The sequence below is a fragment of the Stegostoma tigrinum genome, chromosome 12, assembly GCF_030684315.1.
Source record: "Stegostoma tigrinum isolate sSteTig4 chromosome 12, sSteTig4.hap1, whole genome shotgun sequence".
NCBI lineage: Eukaryota > Metazoa > Chordata > Chondrichthyes > Orectolobiformes > Stegostomatidae > Stegostoma > Stegostoma tigrinum.
The window spans coordinates 39153528-39173644 of record NC_081365.1 but is presented as its reverse complement, the minus strand read 5'-3'; the positions used below and the strand labels follow the sequence as shown (position 1 = coordinate 39173644).

Sequence of the window (20117 nt, the reverse complement as noted above, 5' to 3'; positions counted from 1 at the left end):
TACAAGATATAATTTTGAATTGCTTTTATAGAAGCAAGACATTCTATTGTGTTGAAGCAAAAATGGGTCCAAAACACTCAGATTTAGAATTTTTAAAAATCTTAATCAAAAGACAGGGTTACATGTAAGGACCTGCAGGCGGAGAAACTGAAAACCCCAGAGTATGGCGTGTGGCAATTAAACAAGCTCAACTTCGTTCATGTTACAAGAGGTTGGAGTCAGAGCAATGTGGAATTGTAAGGCTGAAGAAGATTGCACAGAGTACAAGGTCATAGAAACATAGAATCCCTACGTATGAAAACAGGCCCTTCGGCCCGACAAGTCCACACTGACCCTTGGACCATCCCACCCAGACCCATCCCTCATAACACACCTAATCTACACATCCCTGAATGCTACAGGCAATTTAGCATGTCCAATCCACTTAGCCTGCATATCTTTGGACTGTGGGAGGAAATTGGAGCACGTGGAGGAAGCCCACGCAGACACAGGAACAGCACTCAGACAGGCGCCCAAGGGTGGAATCAAACCTGGGTCCCTGGTGCTCTGAGGCTGCATGTTAATCACTGAGCCGCTGTGCTGCCCCTGAATCCAGAGTTCAGATCATAATGATGAATAATAAGGAGACCACGTAGGGGATCTTGGTTGACCAGCTGAATTTCCTGTGAGACAGGATACAAGCATCAGAATAAGAAAGGATTGAAATTCTGAGATCTGATCAGGAAAGTGGCAGCATAATTTGAGTCTAGAAGTGGTAGTAGCCTGTAAGAGGGATTAGACAAAAAAAAATGAGCAGTTTTTGTGATAGAATGGATGCTGTTGGAGGTGAGATAAATGATCTTTATGTTGGAGGAAAGACCAGTTAGAAATTCAGCTAGAGGTTAAAACATTTTCTGCAGAGGCTGTTGTCTGGCTCAGCCTGACACAGCCTTCAGGCAAAGGAAGAAAGTCCATGACAAAGTATGGAGTTAATAACTGGTGCTAGTATGTTACCACAGGAAATGCCAGTTCACCTATGAATGAATGCAGGACAAGCAGAGTCAGTGGGGACAGTAGGACACGGTGGAAGAGATAGCGCATGCATGTGGAAGATGACTGTCAACATCTAACCCCAAGAAACATGTACACGAGAAAAGGGCACTGAAGAAAGCTCTTGTGGACATCAGGAAACAACCAAGCTTAGTGGAAAGGCAGACCATTTCTAGTATTGCTGTAGATTGTAACGAAATAAGGAGCCGTTTACCTTGCAATAATTATAAGCTCAAAGGTGAAATCTTAACGGATATGTTTTGTGGGCTGAAATCATTTATAAACTAAAGTTGCCAGCTATGGGCCACAAGTTAAAATCAGGAAGAGGCTGTTCGACCTCTCAAGCCTGCTCTGTGTCCCGATTGTATCATGTCTGACCTATGTATATTCAAAATTCCACATTCACACCTATCCCTGATAACCTTTGATTCCCAACCTCACAGGAATCTGTCTGAAAGTACTCACTGACTTCACCTCCACCATCTTAGGAAGCGGAGTGTTCAGGAATAAAAAGACTTTCCTCCTCTCACCTTAATACTTCAAACAATGTCCCTTAGTTCTCAATTCAGCTCATCAACCCAGCTAAACGTCCTCTCCACCTCGACCTTTTATCAAGACCATTCAGAATTTTCAAATTACTGTCACGTCAAGCCTTGTTTTCCTGAGCTCTCCAATAAAATAACCTCCAACCTCTGCAGTCATTTCAGGTACCAGTCCAGTAGATCTCCTCTAAGCTGCTTTCAACACATTTACATCCTTCCTTAGATAAGGAGACCAAAATTTTACAGTGTTCCAGCTGTCTTCTCACCAGTATAATGTCCTTACTTTAACGTTTAACTCTTCTCGTAATGATCTCACATTAGTATTCCTGATTATTTGCTGTATCTGCATATTAACATTTCAATATGAATGAATGTTTAACCACTGTTTTCTCCTTGAATTTTGCTGGCAGATCTCTGCACTCTTGGAGGAATTAAAAGCAATAAGAAGCAGCCAAGAACCACAAAAATGGTATGACTCTAAAAAGGATCCACTTTTTAACAAATTATTTATATATGAAAAGATACTTTCTGTGTGGTGCATGTTTTGTGTTTTTCCATACAGCATAAGACTATAAGATATAGGATCAGAAATCCGGCCAATCGGCCCATCCAGTCTGCTCTGCCATTCAATCGTGGCTGATAAGTTCCTCAACCCCATTCTCCCACTTTCTCCCCGTAACCCTTGATCCCAAGAACCTATCTATTTCAATCTTAAATGTACTCAATGACCTGGCCTCCACAGCCTTCTGTGGCAGTGAATTCCACAGCTTCACCACTCTCTGGCTGAAGAAGTTTCTCCTTATCTCCGTTCTAAATGTCTTCCCTTTACGCTAAGGGCCCTAGTCTCAGTATATTCTATATATAGCACGACACATTCTTACAACTATTAATGAACACACGGTATCTGAAAGTGCACAGTAATTTGCATTAGTGACCAGCAGAGTCGAAGTGCTATAAAATGCAGAATCGTCTCATTTGAATAACTACTGGTAGTTGAAGTGTAAAGTCATTGACTGACTCTGAAGATTTTAATAAAATAAAAGTGCAAGTTTTAAAAGCCATGCCTGGCTAAAAATTGCAAGAACAAGCTAAGGAGAAAGGTGAGGTTAAGGTAAATAGAAAGTAAGACCATAGGAGATAGGAACACGAGTAAACCATTCAGGCCTTCAAGCCTGTTCCCAATTCAGTAGGATCTGACATTCCTGAAGTCCACTTTCCTACTCTTTTCCCCTTAACCCTTGATTCCCCTGCTGATCAAAAATCAGTCCATCTTCACCTTAAATACGCAAGGACTCATTCCCCACAGCTCTCTGTGTCAAGGATTTCCAAAGACATTTCAAATGTCAGAGATGAAGTTCCTCCTCATGTCAGACTAAATTTGGTACCCTTAATTCTGAGAGAATTCTAGACTGAGGAAGAGAAATATCCTCCCAGCATTTACTCTGTCAAGCCCCTTAAAAATCCTAAGTGTTTCGATGAGATCACCATCCGCTCTTCTAAACTCCAATGAGTAGAGTCCTAACCTGTTTTAGCCTTGGCTCATAAGACAATCCTCTGTCACCCTACTGAAACTTCCCTGAACTGGCTTCAAAGAAATAATATCCTTTATTAAATAAGGGGATCAAAACTGCTGGTGATATTCCAGATGTGGTCTTGCTAGCAGCTTGCACAGTTGCAGCGAGACTTCTCATACACTAACCCCCTTGAAATATTTTCCGATCAATCTGTTCAGAGTTGTTATCACGCACTTCTGAAGTAAGTGGGACTTGAACCTGGGCCTCCTGACTCACAGGTGGAAACAGTGCCGCTGTGGTAGAAGAGCCCTAACCCCCTTTAAAATAAGAGCCAACATCTTATTAGCTTTCCTCATTACTTACTGCACTGTGTGCTAGCTTTGTGTTTTGTGCACACATACTCCCAAGTCCCCCTTTATGTTTCAGCTTTCCACAGTTTTTATCCATTTTGTAACAGTGTTCTGCATTTGAAATGTACAACTTCACATTTTCCCACATGATACACCTTTTTTTTTGCCTACGCTTTTTCTCTTACTTAACCTATCAACCTAGAGTCAGAGGTCTACAGCACGGCAACAGGCTCTTTGGCCCAACATGCCCATGCCGCCCAGTTTTCAGAATTTTAACTGCATTTTGGTCCATATCTTGACTTACCTATCCCATCCATGTACCTGTCTGAATGTTTCGTAAATGACTGCATTGTACTCGCTTCCACCACTACCTCTGGCAGTCCATTCCAGATACTCACCACCTTCTGCGTGGGCAAAAAACTGCCTCTTTGAATACATATTTTTTGTGTCTGTCTCATCTCTCCTTAAACCTCTGCCCTCTAGTTACAGGCTCACCTACTATGGGGAAAAGATGCTGGCTATCTACCTTATCTATTTTTCATGATTTTATAGAGCTCCTATAAGGTCACCCCTCAGTCTCCTACACTCCCAGGAATAAAACTCCCAGCCTATTCAGCCTCTCCTTAGAAGTCAAACCTTCCAGTCCAAGGAGCATCCTTGTAAATGTTTTCTGCACTCGTTCTAGTCTTTCCGGTTACAATGAAAGACTCTGCTTCTCAACCCCTCCCTTCGGTTGGGGTGCAGTGACCTTCAGGTTAAACCACCACTGGTCATCTCTGTCTAATCAAAGAGCAGCCCTATGGTCTGGTCTGGTCTGGTAAGACTGTGGTACTTTAACTTTTACATCTTATTCGAACAATGCATAGTTTGTACATGTTACTGTGGATCGAATACAGCAACGAGGGTTGGGGATGAATAACAGAAAAAGGAAATCCCCTCCTCAATTATGAGGGTGAAGATGTTCAGGGTCAATAATTTGAGGCCAAGCTTTGCCGTAAAATGCATTGGTCCTCTGATTTCTATAAAGAGAAAAGATTTTCTCTTTACTGCCCGAAATGATTGGCTGCAACTGATTTCATTTTCACAAATAGTTGTCAGCACTTGTGATGTGCATCTTTCAGGACCCTACATGGGATGGAGAGGTGGAAATTTTGCTGGCTTTCATTCTGAATTTGTTCTAGGACCCTGAGCTGCACCTAGTGTCAGGCACTGGTTAGTGCAGATGGTGCAGGCAGCAATCCAGAGCTAACCAACCATCTGTGTGGAGTTTGAATATTCTCCCTATGTCTGTGTGGGTTTCCTCCAGGTGCTCCAGTTACCTCCCACAGTCTAAAGATGTGCAGGCTGGGTGGATTGGCCATGCTAAATTGCCTGTAGTGTTCAGGGATATGTAGATGAAGGGCAAGGGTCTGGGTGGGATGGTCCGAGGGACGATGTGAACCTGTTCGACCAAAGGCCTGTTTCTACACTGTAGGGAGTCTATGAAGTTTGTTTTTTGCTAAGAAACATCATATGGATAGCAATTTTACCACTTCCTGACTTCTTTGCTTTGCTTTGTAAATGAGTTATGGGGGTATGTTACATTTCTCAATGAATTAAGTATTTATTTGCATTACATGAGGGACTGTGATCCAAAGATAATTATTTGGCTGTAAAATGCTTTGGGGACATCCTGAGCACATAAAAGATTCCATTTTTTTTCTCAATCACATTCACTCACCAATGTTTTCTCCTTCGGTTGATACGATAATGGTGGAGTCAGTATCTGAATTTAACCCCTATGTACGTAAATTATAGCCTTGTGCTGTCTTTTACTTTGCCTGTTTCAATTGCTTGTTAGATACATATTAGATAATGAAGCTATGTTAATCACTTTGTTCTGTGTAATTATTTGTGCATTTCTCTCAGTGTAATAATTTCTCAATGGACTAGCATGTTGCAAGTGATAGCAGGCCACTTGGATCAAATCAGCCTGAGCTATATCACACTTGATGGCACTGTGACTCCTAAACTTCGTATGGACTTGGTGGAGGAATTTAACACTAACCCTAAAGGACCTCAGGTACCAGCTGGTTATTGTTATGAATTTTCTTCTGAACATTTATCCAGGATACTAATGGGTGATAACTTACAGTTGTGGACTTGCTGTAGTACTTAGATTTGTGAACTAGGCTGGGTTTAATTTTGATACATGCACCTTCCTTATCTTTATTTCCTGGCAAATAATTTGCAGTATAACCATCTAACCTCACATCAAGAATAATTCCTTGGATGAAGTACTAGAATGTTGTTCGACCCCGTAAGACATAGTCAGCATGGAATGACAGGAACATTGGATAGTAGAAAATGTTTACCCTTTGGATAGTGCTTTATATCTCAGGAAGTTCAATAATGGGTTTCGATAATCTACAAATTTCAAAATGTAATCGTTTACTTTGTAGTACAGTGAGCGGTAGGAAGGAGCTAGACCAGAGCAGGTATGCAAACATGGCAGACAAAGTGAGACTTCAGTTGTCAGGCAGCTGCCACCAAGAGCCTGCGTTCGGTACAAAAAATTGGCGTGAAATCGTAGCAATAGTTAAATGATTGCCTGCTGAGAATTTTGTATTTCATTTAAAGTAGGAATGTTCACCTGGATCATGTGAAGCATTAGTTAACCTCAGAGGTGGTGACACAATTGTAATGTCAGTAGACTAGTATTTCAACAATTAATGTTCTGGGGTCATGAGTTCAAATCTCACCTTGGCAGATGGTGAGATTTGTATTCAATAAAAATCTCAAATTACAGGATAATCTAATCATGACATGTGACCATTGTTGTAAAATCTCATCAGGTTCAGTCATGTTCTTTAGGGAAGAAAATTGTCATCCTTCGCTAGACTGGGGTACACATGACTCCAGACCTACAGCAGTGTGGCTGACTCTTACTACTCTCTGAAATAGCCCAAACAAGCCGCTCAAGGGACAATTAGGGATGGGCAATAGATGCTCACTCGGCCAGCAATGCTCATGTCCCATGAATGAATAAAAACAAGCTTTTAAAGAATACCAGGTCAGGTATGAATAGAGGCACTCATTAAAATTTAACTAGTAAAATAATGAATTAAAACAAGATAAATATGGCAGGGCAGGTAATATGTTCCTGCTGCAGAATGTGGCTGCTCATGCACTAAACACCGGATAAGAAAAGTTTTTTTTTTGATCAGTTTTATTTTGAGTTTTCGCATCCCTAAACCCCACCCCACCACTTAACTGTTCCCACCTATATTGGCATCCCTATCCTATGGGACAGAGGCTATTCTGGTCGGATAGTTGTTCATTGTGTATGTGTGAATTCAGAAAAGGGCCAAATGCTGCATATTCACACCTGAAGACTTGGTCTATCTCAAGATATCCATGAAAAACAAAGTATCTCAAAAATATGTACAAGTTAGGCAATCCACTTCAGGCAGTGACTGTGCAGTTTCCACTGATAAGATGCCCCTGTCAGTTTCAAAAGATGTTCTGCCGACTATATAATTGCGCAGTCTGTGAATTTCCATATCATTTATAGTGCCAGGTATGTAGGCTGTAGCGTCCCAATGATTTTTAAATTTGTTTTTTCTATTCAGTTTTTGGGATGTGGGCATTGCTGTCTGGCCAGCATTTCTTGTCCATCCCTCGTTGCCCTTGAGAAGGTGGTGGTGAGCTGCCTTCTTGAACGCTGCATTCCTCCTGCTATGGGTTGATCCACAATGCTATAAGGAAAGTAGTTCCAGAATTTTGACCCAGTGACAATGAAAGAATGGTGATATATTTCCAAGTCAGGATAGTGAGTGGCGTGGAGGCGGTGGTGTTCCTATATATCTGCTGCCCTTGTACTTCTGGAAGGAAGTGGTCATGGGTTTGGAAGGTGCTTTCTGAGGATCTTTGGTGAATTTCTGCAGTGCATCTTGTAGATAGTACACACTGCTGCTACTGAGCTTCCATGGAGGAGGGAGTGAATGCTTGTGAACGTTGTGCCAATCAAGCAGGCTGCTTTGTCCTGGATGGTGTCCAGCATCTTGATTGTTATTCGGGATGCACTTATCCAGGCAAGTGGATGAATTCCATTAAGTAATGTACTTCTTCACTTGTTCATAATATGCAGTGTTCATGCTATATACTCAGTGAGACCACACTTCCAAAGCCTAAAACTAAACACACATTAAATGTGATTCTGAAATTTGACAGAGCTTGCTGAGAAACCTGAATGGGCTAATAGTTTCTAACCCTAACCCTAAGTGACAATTTATAACACCATTCAACCTTGTATTATGATCTCCGCTGATAGTACAGGACAAGTCAGACTTCATAATGAAATCTGGTTTTATACAGCCTGTGTTTATTTTTATAGCTTTGTTACTATGGTGGTCATAAACTAAACATTCATCACATGATGCTGACAATGTACTCTCAACAAAAGCATAAGTTTTATTTCACAAAAGAAGAGAGACCATTCAGAAAGATCTTATCATAAACTAAATATACATTTTTTTCCCAGCACTGACTGGTTATAACAGTCAACCCTAAGGGTGTATCACTTGTGTGTTCAGTTTAAGACTTCGTATTTAACATATGAGATTGTAACCTTTTTCCTTTTGGTGACTCTCTGCACATTAACCAGATGTGATTCCCGACCCGAAACGTCAAACTTTGCTGCTCGGCCTGCTGTGTTCATCCAGGTTCATACCGTGTTATCTGTGATTCCCTATGCCTCACTGGTCTTTCTGACTTTGACTGCTTAAGGCTGCTAAATCAACTCTGGTGGCCTGAAGGCTTCCAAACTTAAACTGCTGTTCTGGGACAATCCTATTCTTCTTCACAGAAACATGGCTGTGACTCCATTGTTATTTGTCTTTCTGTATGTCATAAGTTTAACTTTGTAAACGCTGAATCAAATAACTCCCCAGGTAGCTTTCTAATCATTTAGCTGAAGTCTTATGCTTTATTGGAAATGACGTTTTGATGTTCAAAAATGACTTTCTGACCACTTTACAAAACAAAATGTCTCCATCACAGTGTCCCATCTACCTCAAATTCAAATTCCCAGAAGATAAAAACTAATAACATTATAAATCTTTAATCACATTTGCAATGTGGATCATTGTCACTTGTTAGAAATGACATACTTTTATACACACAAGGACTTGCATTGTTTTTGAATAACCAGAGGATTACAGGTTGCAGAGCCCATAGTTCTCCAATCATTGTGCAAGGTGCCATGGAGTAAGCAGAGTCAACTTGCCAACCAATCAGCTTCTTTAATATAACTTCCTGTGATTGTTTGTAATTTGGCATTTTTGCATTATTCCAAGTGAGTGCAAGTCAGAAATTTTGGTAACAAGACTCTCTTTTCAGCAAAGAAAATGTTACGTATTTTCAGTCTGATGACAATGGGAATTCTACTGACATAGTCAAATATACTTGGATCCATCATAGATTAATTCGGAAGATCCTTCATTCAAACCAGATTTTTCTGTAATGAAATTTATAACATTTAACAAATTTAAGAGCACCTTCTTTCTATTTTTTTTTTCTCCCAGGTCATATTGGTCTCTCTGTGTGCTGGGGGAGTGGGTTTGAATCTCATTGGAGGCAATCACCTCTTCCTGTTGGATATGCACTGGTAAGATATATTACGAGTAGTTATGTTAAAATGTGGTATTGCAAGAACACTTATTCCTTGTGCTCTGTGCATACAGGTAGTTTGTACTGCGGGGGTGGCCAATTGGTACTGTCACCGGACAAGTGATCAAATCTGTAGGAGCAACCTAATGCTGAGGCGACATTTGGTTCAAATCCTAACATGGATTTTAAATATATGAATAAATATATGTTTAAATAAATATAAATCTAGTTTTAATGGTGCCTGAAACATTGATAGTTTGTACAAAGAAAACTCCATTTGGTTCACTTAATGCCCTTTTGAAGGAAGGAAATCTGTCGCCCTCACATAACCTGTTTTATATGTGACTCCAGACCCATAGTAGCATAAGTGGTCTATAAGCCACTTCGTTCAAGGATAATTAAGGATGGGCAACAACAGCTGATGTGCCTGCAATATCCTTGTCACATGAAAATATAAAGGGAAAAACTCCAAATGATTTCAAACATTTTTAATTTCTCTTAATAATTCAATGCTTAAAATTCATAGCTGGCAATAATAACGTGAATTATATAAATCCTTGCATCTAAATCACCAAATATTTGCATGTCTCACTTCAGTCTCGTTAGCATCCTTAATTAATGCTTTCCTTTTCCAAATCCTTCCTGAAAATATGACTTTCGGAGCTGAAGTTTTCCTCCAATCATAGTAACACTTGTTGGTTCTTAAATAATTTAGGAATTTTCTTATTTCATTTACGATACTAATTCCCACATTCCTTTAGATTCTTCTCTACCATTGAATTCCACTTGTATCTGTTTCGATCACTGCCTTCTTAGATTTGAAGGTACATGGTAACCTAAACCCTGGGCCTCAATTGGTGCAATCTGATTACAAAATAATTCTTTAATTGACTCTCGAGATTATTTTACATGTGTTGTCCCTGATGTTTAGTAACGGAGTCATCTCTGATCAGCACTTTTTCATCTCCTTCACTCTCTCTCGTTCGCGTGGTCTCTTTTTCTCTTCTCCTATAGCTGAAGTAAGATAATTGAGTTCTTGGTTAGGAACTTATGTCCTAATAGTTCATACTGGATAGCTCCAATTGGATAAATCCAGATGATTTTATCAGCAGAATTGAAATGCCAATTTCAATGACTCTGCATAAAAATAATAATGTGGATTCATCGTAAGAGTTACAGGTTACAGAACCCATAGTTCCCCAATGATTGTGCAAGGTGCCATGGAGAAAGCAGAGTCAAATTGCCAACCAATCAGCACACATTTCTTGTTTTGATATATTTTCCAGTGAATGTTTGTTTGTAATTTGGCATTTCTGTATTATTCTGGGTGGGTGGAATACAAAAGATTTTGGCAATATGACTTTTTTTTCAGCAGTGAAAATGTAATGTATTTTCAGTCTGATAAGATGATATTTGTGTCTAATATGTTTTATGCATTTTTTTAACCCAAATTCCATTGCACTTTGTACCTTCTGTAGTAAAACCTGCATTTCTATTTTGCAGAAGGTCTTTGCAGAGTGGTTACTTTGTCAAAAAAATTGATAAATCTAAAACTACATAATTTCTAAAGTTAATGTATTATTTAATACCGTAAATTTTGAAAGTGAAACTCATATATACACCCAACTTTGTTTTCAGGAATCCAGCATTGGAGGAACAGGCTTCCGATCGAATTTATCGTGTAGGGCAACTCAAGAATGTAACTGTGCATAGGTAACAAAAGATGTCATGCTAAAAATCCAGTATTCTTGAGTGAAAATGAGTCAGAAGGATAAATTAAAATAATTCTTTTTAATTTTTGCTTAACTCTGCATTTGGAAATTAAAAACTCATTTATTCAAAGGTACAACTGCAATACTTTCGAAAGAACTACATGATTTATTCATTCTTTCTATCGTAAGTTGCAAACAGCATCACCACGAGTTAGGAAAAGAGACCTGGCAGTATGTACAGGCATCTACTAAGATAAATAGTAAAATGCTCTTCAAACATATGAATAGAAAAATTCAGAAAGGGATAGATTTAGGCCGTAAAGAACAAGCAAGGTAAGCCACTGACATGGCAGAAGTACTAAATGAGCACTTTCCCTCTGTTGTTTCCCTCTGTTGTTACCAAATAAAAAAAAATTCTCATGTATAGGTATCTAGCTTGCACCTATTCATCTCTTTTGAAAGTCTCTCATTTTTCACCTACTGTTTTATCCACCAAAATGCATTTCCAATCAATCTGCTACTGTTCAACTCTTTTGTCTGTCTTCCTTCCTACCTGGAATTTTAATCTGTGACTTATTTTTATCCTTTTTCAACTTTGCTTCTGTCTTTACCAAATTAGAAAATTGGTGAAACTGGCTCAGTTAAAAATGTCGGTGTTCAGGCACTGAGCAGAATAGTGATAGATAAAGAGGAGATACTAAAAAAGTTGACAGCACCCCAGGTCAAGAAATCCCAAGGCCCAGATAGGATGCATCCTAGATTACTGACAGAGGTAAAGGAGCAAATTGTGGCGCCATTGACAGAAATTTTCCAGGCCCCTCTGAACACCCAATTAATTCCGGGTACTAAAGAATTGTAATGGCAATGCAGTTGTTCAAAAAAAGGGCAAACGATAACTGGGGAAACTACAGATGTGTGATTGACAATGGGAATGCTGATGGAAGCTATAATACAGGATAAACCAAACTTTTTTTTAATACTAGACAGTCATAGCTCTGTTAAAAATAGGTCATGGCTGACAAATCTGATTAAGTTCTTTAACGAAGTGACGCGGGCATTCGATGAGGGCAGTGTTTTGGATGTTGTATATTTGGATATTTGATATGGTTTGGGATTGTTGTGTTCTTGGCAGTATGGACTAGAAATTGACTGAAAGATAGGAAACGGAGAGTAGGTATAAATGGGCATTTCTCAGACTGGAGATGAATTGAAATTTGGTGGTTCCCAGGAATTGTTTTTTCCTGACTTTTAAATAAATAAATAAATTTGCAAATGGATTGAGGGTAGAATGTCTAAATTTGTGGATGTTCCTAAGGTAGGGAGAATAGTGAATTGTGAGGGTGATGCTGAGAGACTTCAGAGGGTTATTGATAAGTTGGCCAAATGGGCAGACACCTAGCAGATGAAATTCAATGCAGAGAAATGTAAGATAATGTATTTCAGTCGATGAAACATACAGAGACTTTACAACGTCAATGGTACCACTTTGAGGGGAGTACAGGAGAAGGGGTCTCGGGGTTCATGTGCATAATTCTCTCCAGGCAAATGAAGCTTATAGTATCCCTAGGTTTATAAATGGAAGCATGAAAGCTAACTTTGATCTTAAAATTTAGAATTCTAAGCCAGATAAATTAAGTGTGGGATGAAGAGCAACTGCAGCGAAGGCGAGCAACAATAAGGGAACCTTGAACATTCACTTTGTGATTTCAGTTATAATGGAAGCATGGTCGTTGTAATGGGTGTCTTCAGATTCTTCTTTATAGATTGGGAAAAGCAAATTTAGCTCAAGTCGAGTGTTGAATGTTTGACTTTTTCAGTGCATTGAACAGTTTTCCAAAGCAGTATGCTCGAGAACAAGAGGGCAGGCCCAATGTATTTGCTGACGTACGAAGCTGAGATCAAGGTCCCCTTGATATTAAGCTGTTAACTAACAGTGACCATATAATAATGTTTCATTTTAGCTTTGAAAAGTAATTTGTGTGATTAATCCAATGATTCACCATTATTAGAATAGTCACAGATAATATGGGCATTTAATTAAATTTAATTAAAAACCACAAATTATTAGAAGGAAATGGTAATCAAGGGAAAGAATAATATATGTCTGACTTTCCAGGAAAGTTATATGAATCAAAGACTGGAATTTACAAAATTAACGCAAGGAAGAAAACCGTATCAGAAAGAATAATGCCATTAAAGACTGACAAATCCCTGTGAGTTAATGATTTCCACCTTAGGTTTTTGAAAGAAGCAGATGACGGAATTGAAAATGCTTTAGCTTTCAGAGCCGGCTCTTTTCTCGAACTGTCACTTTTAACTCCAATTGTTAAGAAAGGCAACAGGAAATAACTATAGCAGTTGACAGGCAATTAAAAAGACATGGTTTATATAGACTTCCTGAAGGCATTCTTCAAGATTCCACTTAAGAGAAGCTTATAGAATTGAAGGCAGATAATTGGCTTGGCTAGGAAATTAATTAGTTGGTAGAAAACTGATAAGAATAATGGATATGTACACCAACTATTGGAAGTAAACAGTGCTTCTAACAGCGATATATTATGGGTACTTTTATTAACACTGTCAGTGAATATACTTGGTCAACACAATAGCTTGGATTTTTCAATAATCAGATAGCTGCTTCTGAAGTGGTAGATGGGAGTTGCAAAAGGGGACCCCATGAAATCCTCATTTGAAGCACACTCCAGTGGAATTGCCCTGAAAATTAAATTGAAGATTCTACTGGAGAATTCCCACCCCCCCCCCCCCCCCCCCCAGCAACTTGACACTAGAAGTATCCATTTGAAGAGGAGAATCCAGAGTCTCTATTGCTGAAGTTCATTTAATACTCCAGAAAAGTTAGATTGCTAAACCTAGTCTTTCTTGTGAGTGAGTAACTGATTAAACAGTGACCCCACCTTACCTCAGCCCAAAACAATCTCCTCCCACAATCCCTTGACAGTAGAGCCAGTAGCCTCTCCAGTCAAACCCTGACATCCTGCATAATCACCACACCACTGGACTCCACACCAGTGCCTGGGATACAATCCCTCTAGATCTGACTTCTTCACCTTGCCTGCTCCATACAGGACTTCCCCACCCTTTCTTTATTCCAGATCTGATCCACACCATTGCTGCAGGCCCTACTCTCCCTGGCACCTTTCCCTTCAACATTCTGGCATCACATTTACCTTGCGCTTACCTTATCTTTTTTGACGGCCACTGGCAATGGTTCTCTGTGATTCTGGCCCTTTTAAATTTCAGATGTGGCAGCGGGATACTGGTACAGTGAGTTGTGTGAACAAGAGCATAGAATTGTGACAGATGGATTTCAAAGCAGACCAATGTATTTTGAACCTAATGGATAGGGATTATTAAGGTTTTTTTTAAAGAAAGGAAAGGGCACTGAAAAGCTAGACAGTTCAAAGAAATTTGATGAATCTATGTACTTTGCTAAAATGTTATGCTGAAATAAAACTCGGTCAAAAAAGGTCAAAGGACTTTTGACCTTTTATTTTGCTAGATAGGAGAAAAGGATGGGCTGATAAACCCAATTCTCCTGCCTTCCTCTAGGCAGTGTAGTTTTAATATTTCAATAAGGATGGTGTCTGTTTCCAAACTTTCATTAAAGTGATCAATTTAAAAGTCTTCAGCAGTCCTTATGGAATATAAACAAGGAATATTATTTTCACTCACGCACACACTTGCCCAGAAAGTCCCTCATCATCTCTAAACACACAGTAAGCGTGTCAAAAAAGTTCAACGAAGTAAAAGGGGCAGACTTCTGCTAAACTTTTAGGTCCAGTGAATTAGGTATCTTTCCCAGTCAGCAGTTGAATTGGCCAAGATCAGAATCCAGGTGAATTTGTCATTCAAAGTAAGGGACTGTTCAGCAGGTCATGTAATCAGCCCTAATAGTTCCTGAAGCCAGGGTTCCAATTTCGTTGCAGGTAAGCCGAATTTTGTTTAGAATAGGTTCTGAGTCTTTTCAAAACAAAACCACCAAAAACCTCATTTCTTGAAGAGGCCAGGTCTGTCAGCATTTCTCTACAATAATGATCTAGTTGATTTCTAGTTTGCAGACTGCCTCAAGGCAGGCAGGCTTAGTAATAAAACTTTAAAAATTGGAGTAGTTTAATTACTGACGAATGTCCACTGACACAACCTAGCAGATAATTTTGATCTTTCACAATAACAAAGTAATTTAAATTGCATGGACAAAAAAAATGACCTACAATAGAACGTAGGGGTTTTTAGCACTGCATTACAGGTAACCAGTCTCGATAGCATCAGGTGTTATGCATGCAGACCTGGAGTCAGAGTCTTAGACTTTATTGTCCCTGTGTTCTGGAGTAAACCTTAACGATAGGAGTGGAATTCCACAGAAGGTATTGCTTAGCCACATCCGTTCCAAACTTTAGAAGTTTCCAAAAGCTTGAATAATCCTGTGGAAAGAGGGGTGATAATTCGACAGTCAGCTTGCAGTTCCTCCTGGTCAGTTTCAAAACTGAATACATACTTGCGTGGGGATCACATTATCTAGGGGCCTAGAATACAATGGGGAGTAGATTTTGCTACATCAGTCTAAGCCTTGGTTAGACCATGTTAAGAATAAAGTGTACGGTTCAGGATAGCACATGTTGATAAAGGCCTTAGAAAGAGTGGAATGCAAATTTACCAGAGCTCAGGATGTTAAATTATGGTTAATGTTTGCATATGCTTGGTTTCTGTTCTTGGCAAATGCATTTTTACATGATTTGAGTTTGAGAAATTTAGAACTTTGAAAAGAATGGATAGAGTGAGGAGAAAGACCTGCTCTGCTGGTTGGAGAGTCTAAGACATGGGAAGATGACCATAACATCAAAACCAGGCCTTTCAGGAGACAACACATCACCTAATGGCTGGTAGAATTGCGGAATTCTCTCTCTGAAGCAGTGGGTTCTATCACAGTTATTTAATTTTAAATCTGAGATCAATAGATTATTCTCAGCTCAGGAAATTTGGAATACAGAGCCAAGGCAAACGAATAGAGTAGGACATAGTTCAGCTATAATACAGCGCATTATGAGCTCATCAGCTGAATAACATACTATTGTTACTTCACAAATCATTTCCTGTGAGAATTGGAATATCAGTTACATCATTTTGATCAATTTGTGCCAACATCATGTGTCACTTATGTACCTGCATTCTCATTTTCTTAATTTGAAAAGTTAATTTGCGTTCATGTACGGGAAATCCTACTTCAGGTTTTGTGGAAAAGAACAATGTCTTCCACAATAAGGTAAAAATCTACTATCAGTGGAAATACAGAATTCTGCATGGGTCAGAATATTCTTGAATCATTGTCCATTTATATTAGTTGTAATTTGACATGATCCTCCTGAAACTAAAGTTAAAACTTGTTTTTATCAATTTGTGTAAAATTGTTGTAAATAACCTAATGTTCTGAAGTTTGGACATGACATTAGAAATTAGACATACGTATAGAACACAGAACACAGAACAATACAGCACGGAACAGGCCCTTTGGCCCGCGATGTTGCGCCGACCTGTGAACTAATCTAAGCCCATCCCCCTACACTATCCCATCATCATCCATATGCTTATCCAAGGACTGTTTAAATGCCCCTAATGTGGCTGAGTTAACTGAAAGATATGGAAAAGAATTTTTATTTCAAAAAAAGAAGTTTTACTAAAGAAAGTTGTGTTTCTCTAGGTTTATCTGTGAGGGTACTATTGAGGAGAAAATCTTTGAACTTCAGGAGAAGAAAAAGGATCTAGCAAAAAAGGTTCTATCGGGAACTGGAGGATCCTTTACTAAACTAACGCTGGCTGATCTTCGCATTCTCTTTGGCGTCTGAGCTTCAAAGGAAAAACAGCCCTGCTACAGAATTATATTCCAACAAAATACAGTCAAAGCTCAATGTGTTATACATTTGAGAACCTAGCATTTCTGTATTTTGGAAATGTTATTTTTGTCAAGCTTAATATGAATATGCTTGTGTAATTATGGTGCAAGTTATAAAGTCTTTTGCTGAATAAGTTTATATTTGGGAGTTTCTCTTTTGCAAAAATGCTTCCCGATCCCTGAAGCCAAGTATTTGTTACATGATTTCTGTTTCAAAATCAAAGGCTACTTTATTTTTATCAATGATGAGAAAGAGTTACAAGGCAAACAATTTTTTTTTATGATTTCATTTGGTCAGAATGGGTGCTTAACTTGATATGTATCGTTCTGTAAAGACTGAATGTGAGATGGAAAATTCATCACTAAAATAAATTTGACTCCTTTTGCAAAATACTTTGGTCAAGATTTTGTGATTCGTATTTTATTTCAATAATTGATCCATTTCATCCTTACAATATTTTTTCAGCTGCAGAACAATTCTTTAACCTATTGTGGATTTAACAAACTATAGAAATATAGTGATAATAAAATATGAGGCTGGATGAACACAGCAGGCCCAGCAGCATCTCAGGAGCACTAAAGCTGACGTTTCAGGCCTCGACCCTTCATCAGAGAGCCCTCAGATGAAGGGTTTAGGCCCGAAACGTCAGCTTTTGTGCTCCTGAGATGCTGCTGGGCCTGCTGTGTTCATCCAGCCTCACATTTTATTATCTTGGATTCTCCAGCATCTGCAGTTCCCATTATCACTTATAGAAATATAGTGCTTTTTTTAATGTAATGAAATGTCCCAAGGCACTTCACACAAGTATTGTGAAACAAAGTGTGCCACCAAGTCATGTAAGCAGATACTGCATCAAATCACTGAAATCTAGATCAGACGTACATTTTGCATTGATTTTTAGTGGAGGAAAGTGAGGTGAAGTATAAAGAGGCAATTTCAGTTTTTATGGCATAGGCAATTGAAGACATGGTCACCAAGAGTGCAATAATAACGAATGGTCATGCAGTACAGACCGGGAGTAATGGAGTGCAGATCTGAGTTGTAGGGTGGAGGAGATTACCAGGATGGAGAAGGGAAGGGCCTTGGATGGATTTGAAAACCGGGTTGAAAACTTGACAATCAAGATGCTACTTGACTGAGCAGCAAGATAAATCAGCAAGAGATAGCAAGAACCACAGATGCTGGAGTCAGAGTCAGCAAGGATATTACTGCACACTAAGACATGGACGGCAGAGTCTAGAATGGCTGCAAGTTCAAGGAGGATAAAAGATGGGAGGCAACCCAGAAGGAATCAAGTCTAGAGGTAGCACAGATACAGTTGAGGGTTTCAGCAGTAGATGAGCTGAGATAGGTATAAATGCAGGGGTATATTAAATATTCAGTCTTGTTGGATAGTTGACTAGTTAATTTTAAGATACTAGTTTGGCACAAGCATGAACAATCACCAAAATGTAACACCAGTCCAAATCATTTTTATTTGATGCAAACCCTACTGTGTGTACCTCATCTGCGGAGGAGAACTTGATTTATATTCTAATGGTAAATGGTATGTGATTCTTTGCTTGGACTAAAGGACTGAAACAAACAATTACTCAACATAAAATCTTGCAATTTATTATTCATGTAAAATCCAGAAAGATTCTAACTTATAAATCTTTTGTATTGTTTAAATTAGTGCTTTTCAAAGTGTTCTGTGTGGAGATCCCTTCCAAATTTAACAAACACCCCAAAATGCTATCAATCTTTGAGTTTCCTAATGTTATCCAAGACTTAAACATGAGCTACTGAAACTTTTCAATTATTTGGCAAAATGAATATTCACCAACACGAGAGAAAGCTGGTGAGTTTGTGCAAGCCTAGATTTTAAAAAAAGAATTTTGAGGTCAAATCAACTGAAATACAGATTTTTTAAAAAATTCTCCAGAAAGGTAGTGTGTTTTAATTGCTAATATTGTGTGAGCAATTGAGTTCATCTGTTTTTATTAATTTTCCAATACCTACATTTCCTGAAAGTTTGTCTTTTATCTGTGCTTGCAGGTGAAAATTATTTTACCAGTTAGCAGTGCATAGACATTATACATAAACTTGTTGCAGTGGCGCCAGTATTTACTAGATTACAAAGTGAAACCTGAGACTGATTTGAGTTTATGAAGTATGAAATTGTCATACATAATTTGCTCAAAACTAGTAAGAAAAGTCAGAGACAAAAATAGAAATTGCTGGAATTGCTCTGCAGATCTGGCAGCATCTGTGGAGAGAAATCAGAATTAACATTTTGGGTCAAATGACCTTTCCTCTGTTCTAAGGAAGGGTCACTCAACCCGAAATGTTAACTCTGCTTTCTCTCCACAAATGCTGTCAGACCTGCTGAGCTTTTCCGCAATTTTTACTTTTGTCTCTGATTTGTAGCATCTGCAGTTCTTTTGGTTTTTATTTAGTAAGAAAAGTCAATTTGTATCATAATTTATGCAGATCTCCTGATTATTTGTCAGTGGGACTAGAAACTTTCAATGCCTCAAGAGCTTTTGAGGAATAAAACAAAATTATGCATTTTTTAAATCTTTAAACAAAGATAAACTTTAATAACTTACCATTTAATAGAAAATCTGAACATAAATCATTGCCATCAGTAACAAACTCATTCCGACAAGGATAACGGCGTAGTATACTGGGATAAACTGATTACCTGGCAATGGAGTTGAAAGGGTGAGAACGCTTTGCTGTGATAACAGATTGACAATATATTAACTCATAAGGGGCAATATTGAGGTGCAGTGGCAGTGTCGTTGTCCTGGACCAGGAGGCCCAGTTTTAAATTCCACCTGTTCCAGAGGTGTGTAATAACATCTCTGAACAGGTTGATTAGAAAAATAGGTTAAGTTGGAAAAAACATCTCACATTAAGACATATTTCTGATCCTTTTGTTTTTAAACAGAGACAACTACTATGACTGAATTAATTAACCCGAGTAATTTAAGGTCAACCATAGCGAATTCAGAACTTTGTGCCTGTATCCTTCAGTTAATTTATTTCCCCATGTGATCATAAAATTACATCCTGCCCTTCCTCTGTATTAATAGTTTTATTTTCTATTAAGACTTACTGACTAAAACAGGATACCTTTCCAGCATTTGTAAACTTTCAGTCATAGTAAAACAGTGAGCTAAGTTTAAACTACTGGTCCTAAAAATTAGGCATTGAAAATGTAGGTAGTATTTGAATCACTATCTAAAATAATTTATAGAATAATACCATAAATTTGGTAATTCCATATTAGCCAAAATTCTACGGTTCACAAAAGGAAATGTTTATAATTGGAGTGTGAATTTTAAGTTTGAAACTGCCATGCACACAAAGTAGTGCTTAAAGTAAATCTGTTACTTGTACATTTAGTTTGATAGGTCTAGGTTAA

The 20117-nt window shown here is 38.5% G+C and overlaps 1 protein-coding gene across 1 annotated transcript in view; it reads left to right on the top strand.

Moving 5' to 3' along the window:
• The window catches only part of ttf2 (transcription termination factor, RNA polymerase II), a 60034-nt gene extending 42977 nt beyond the window's left edge, over positions 1 to 17057 (top strand). The window contains exons 19-23 of the mRNA XM_048540549.2: positions 1982 to 2040; positions 5344 to 5497; positions 9000 to 9082; positions 10723 to 10797; positions 16513 to 17057. Of these exons, the coding sequence (XP_048396506.1) occupies positions 1982 to 2040; positions 5344 to 5497; positions 9000 to 9082; positions 10723 to 10797; positions 16513 to 16657 (516 nt within the window). The 3' untranslated portion in view covers positions 16658 to 17057. The remainder of the gene's footprint in view (positions 1 to 1981; positions 2041 to 5343; positions 5498 to 8999; positions 9083 to 10722; positions 10798 to 16512) is intronic.
• Positions 17058 to 20117: the final 3060 nt, after the last annotated feature.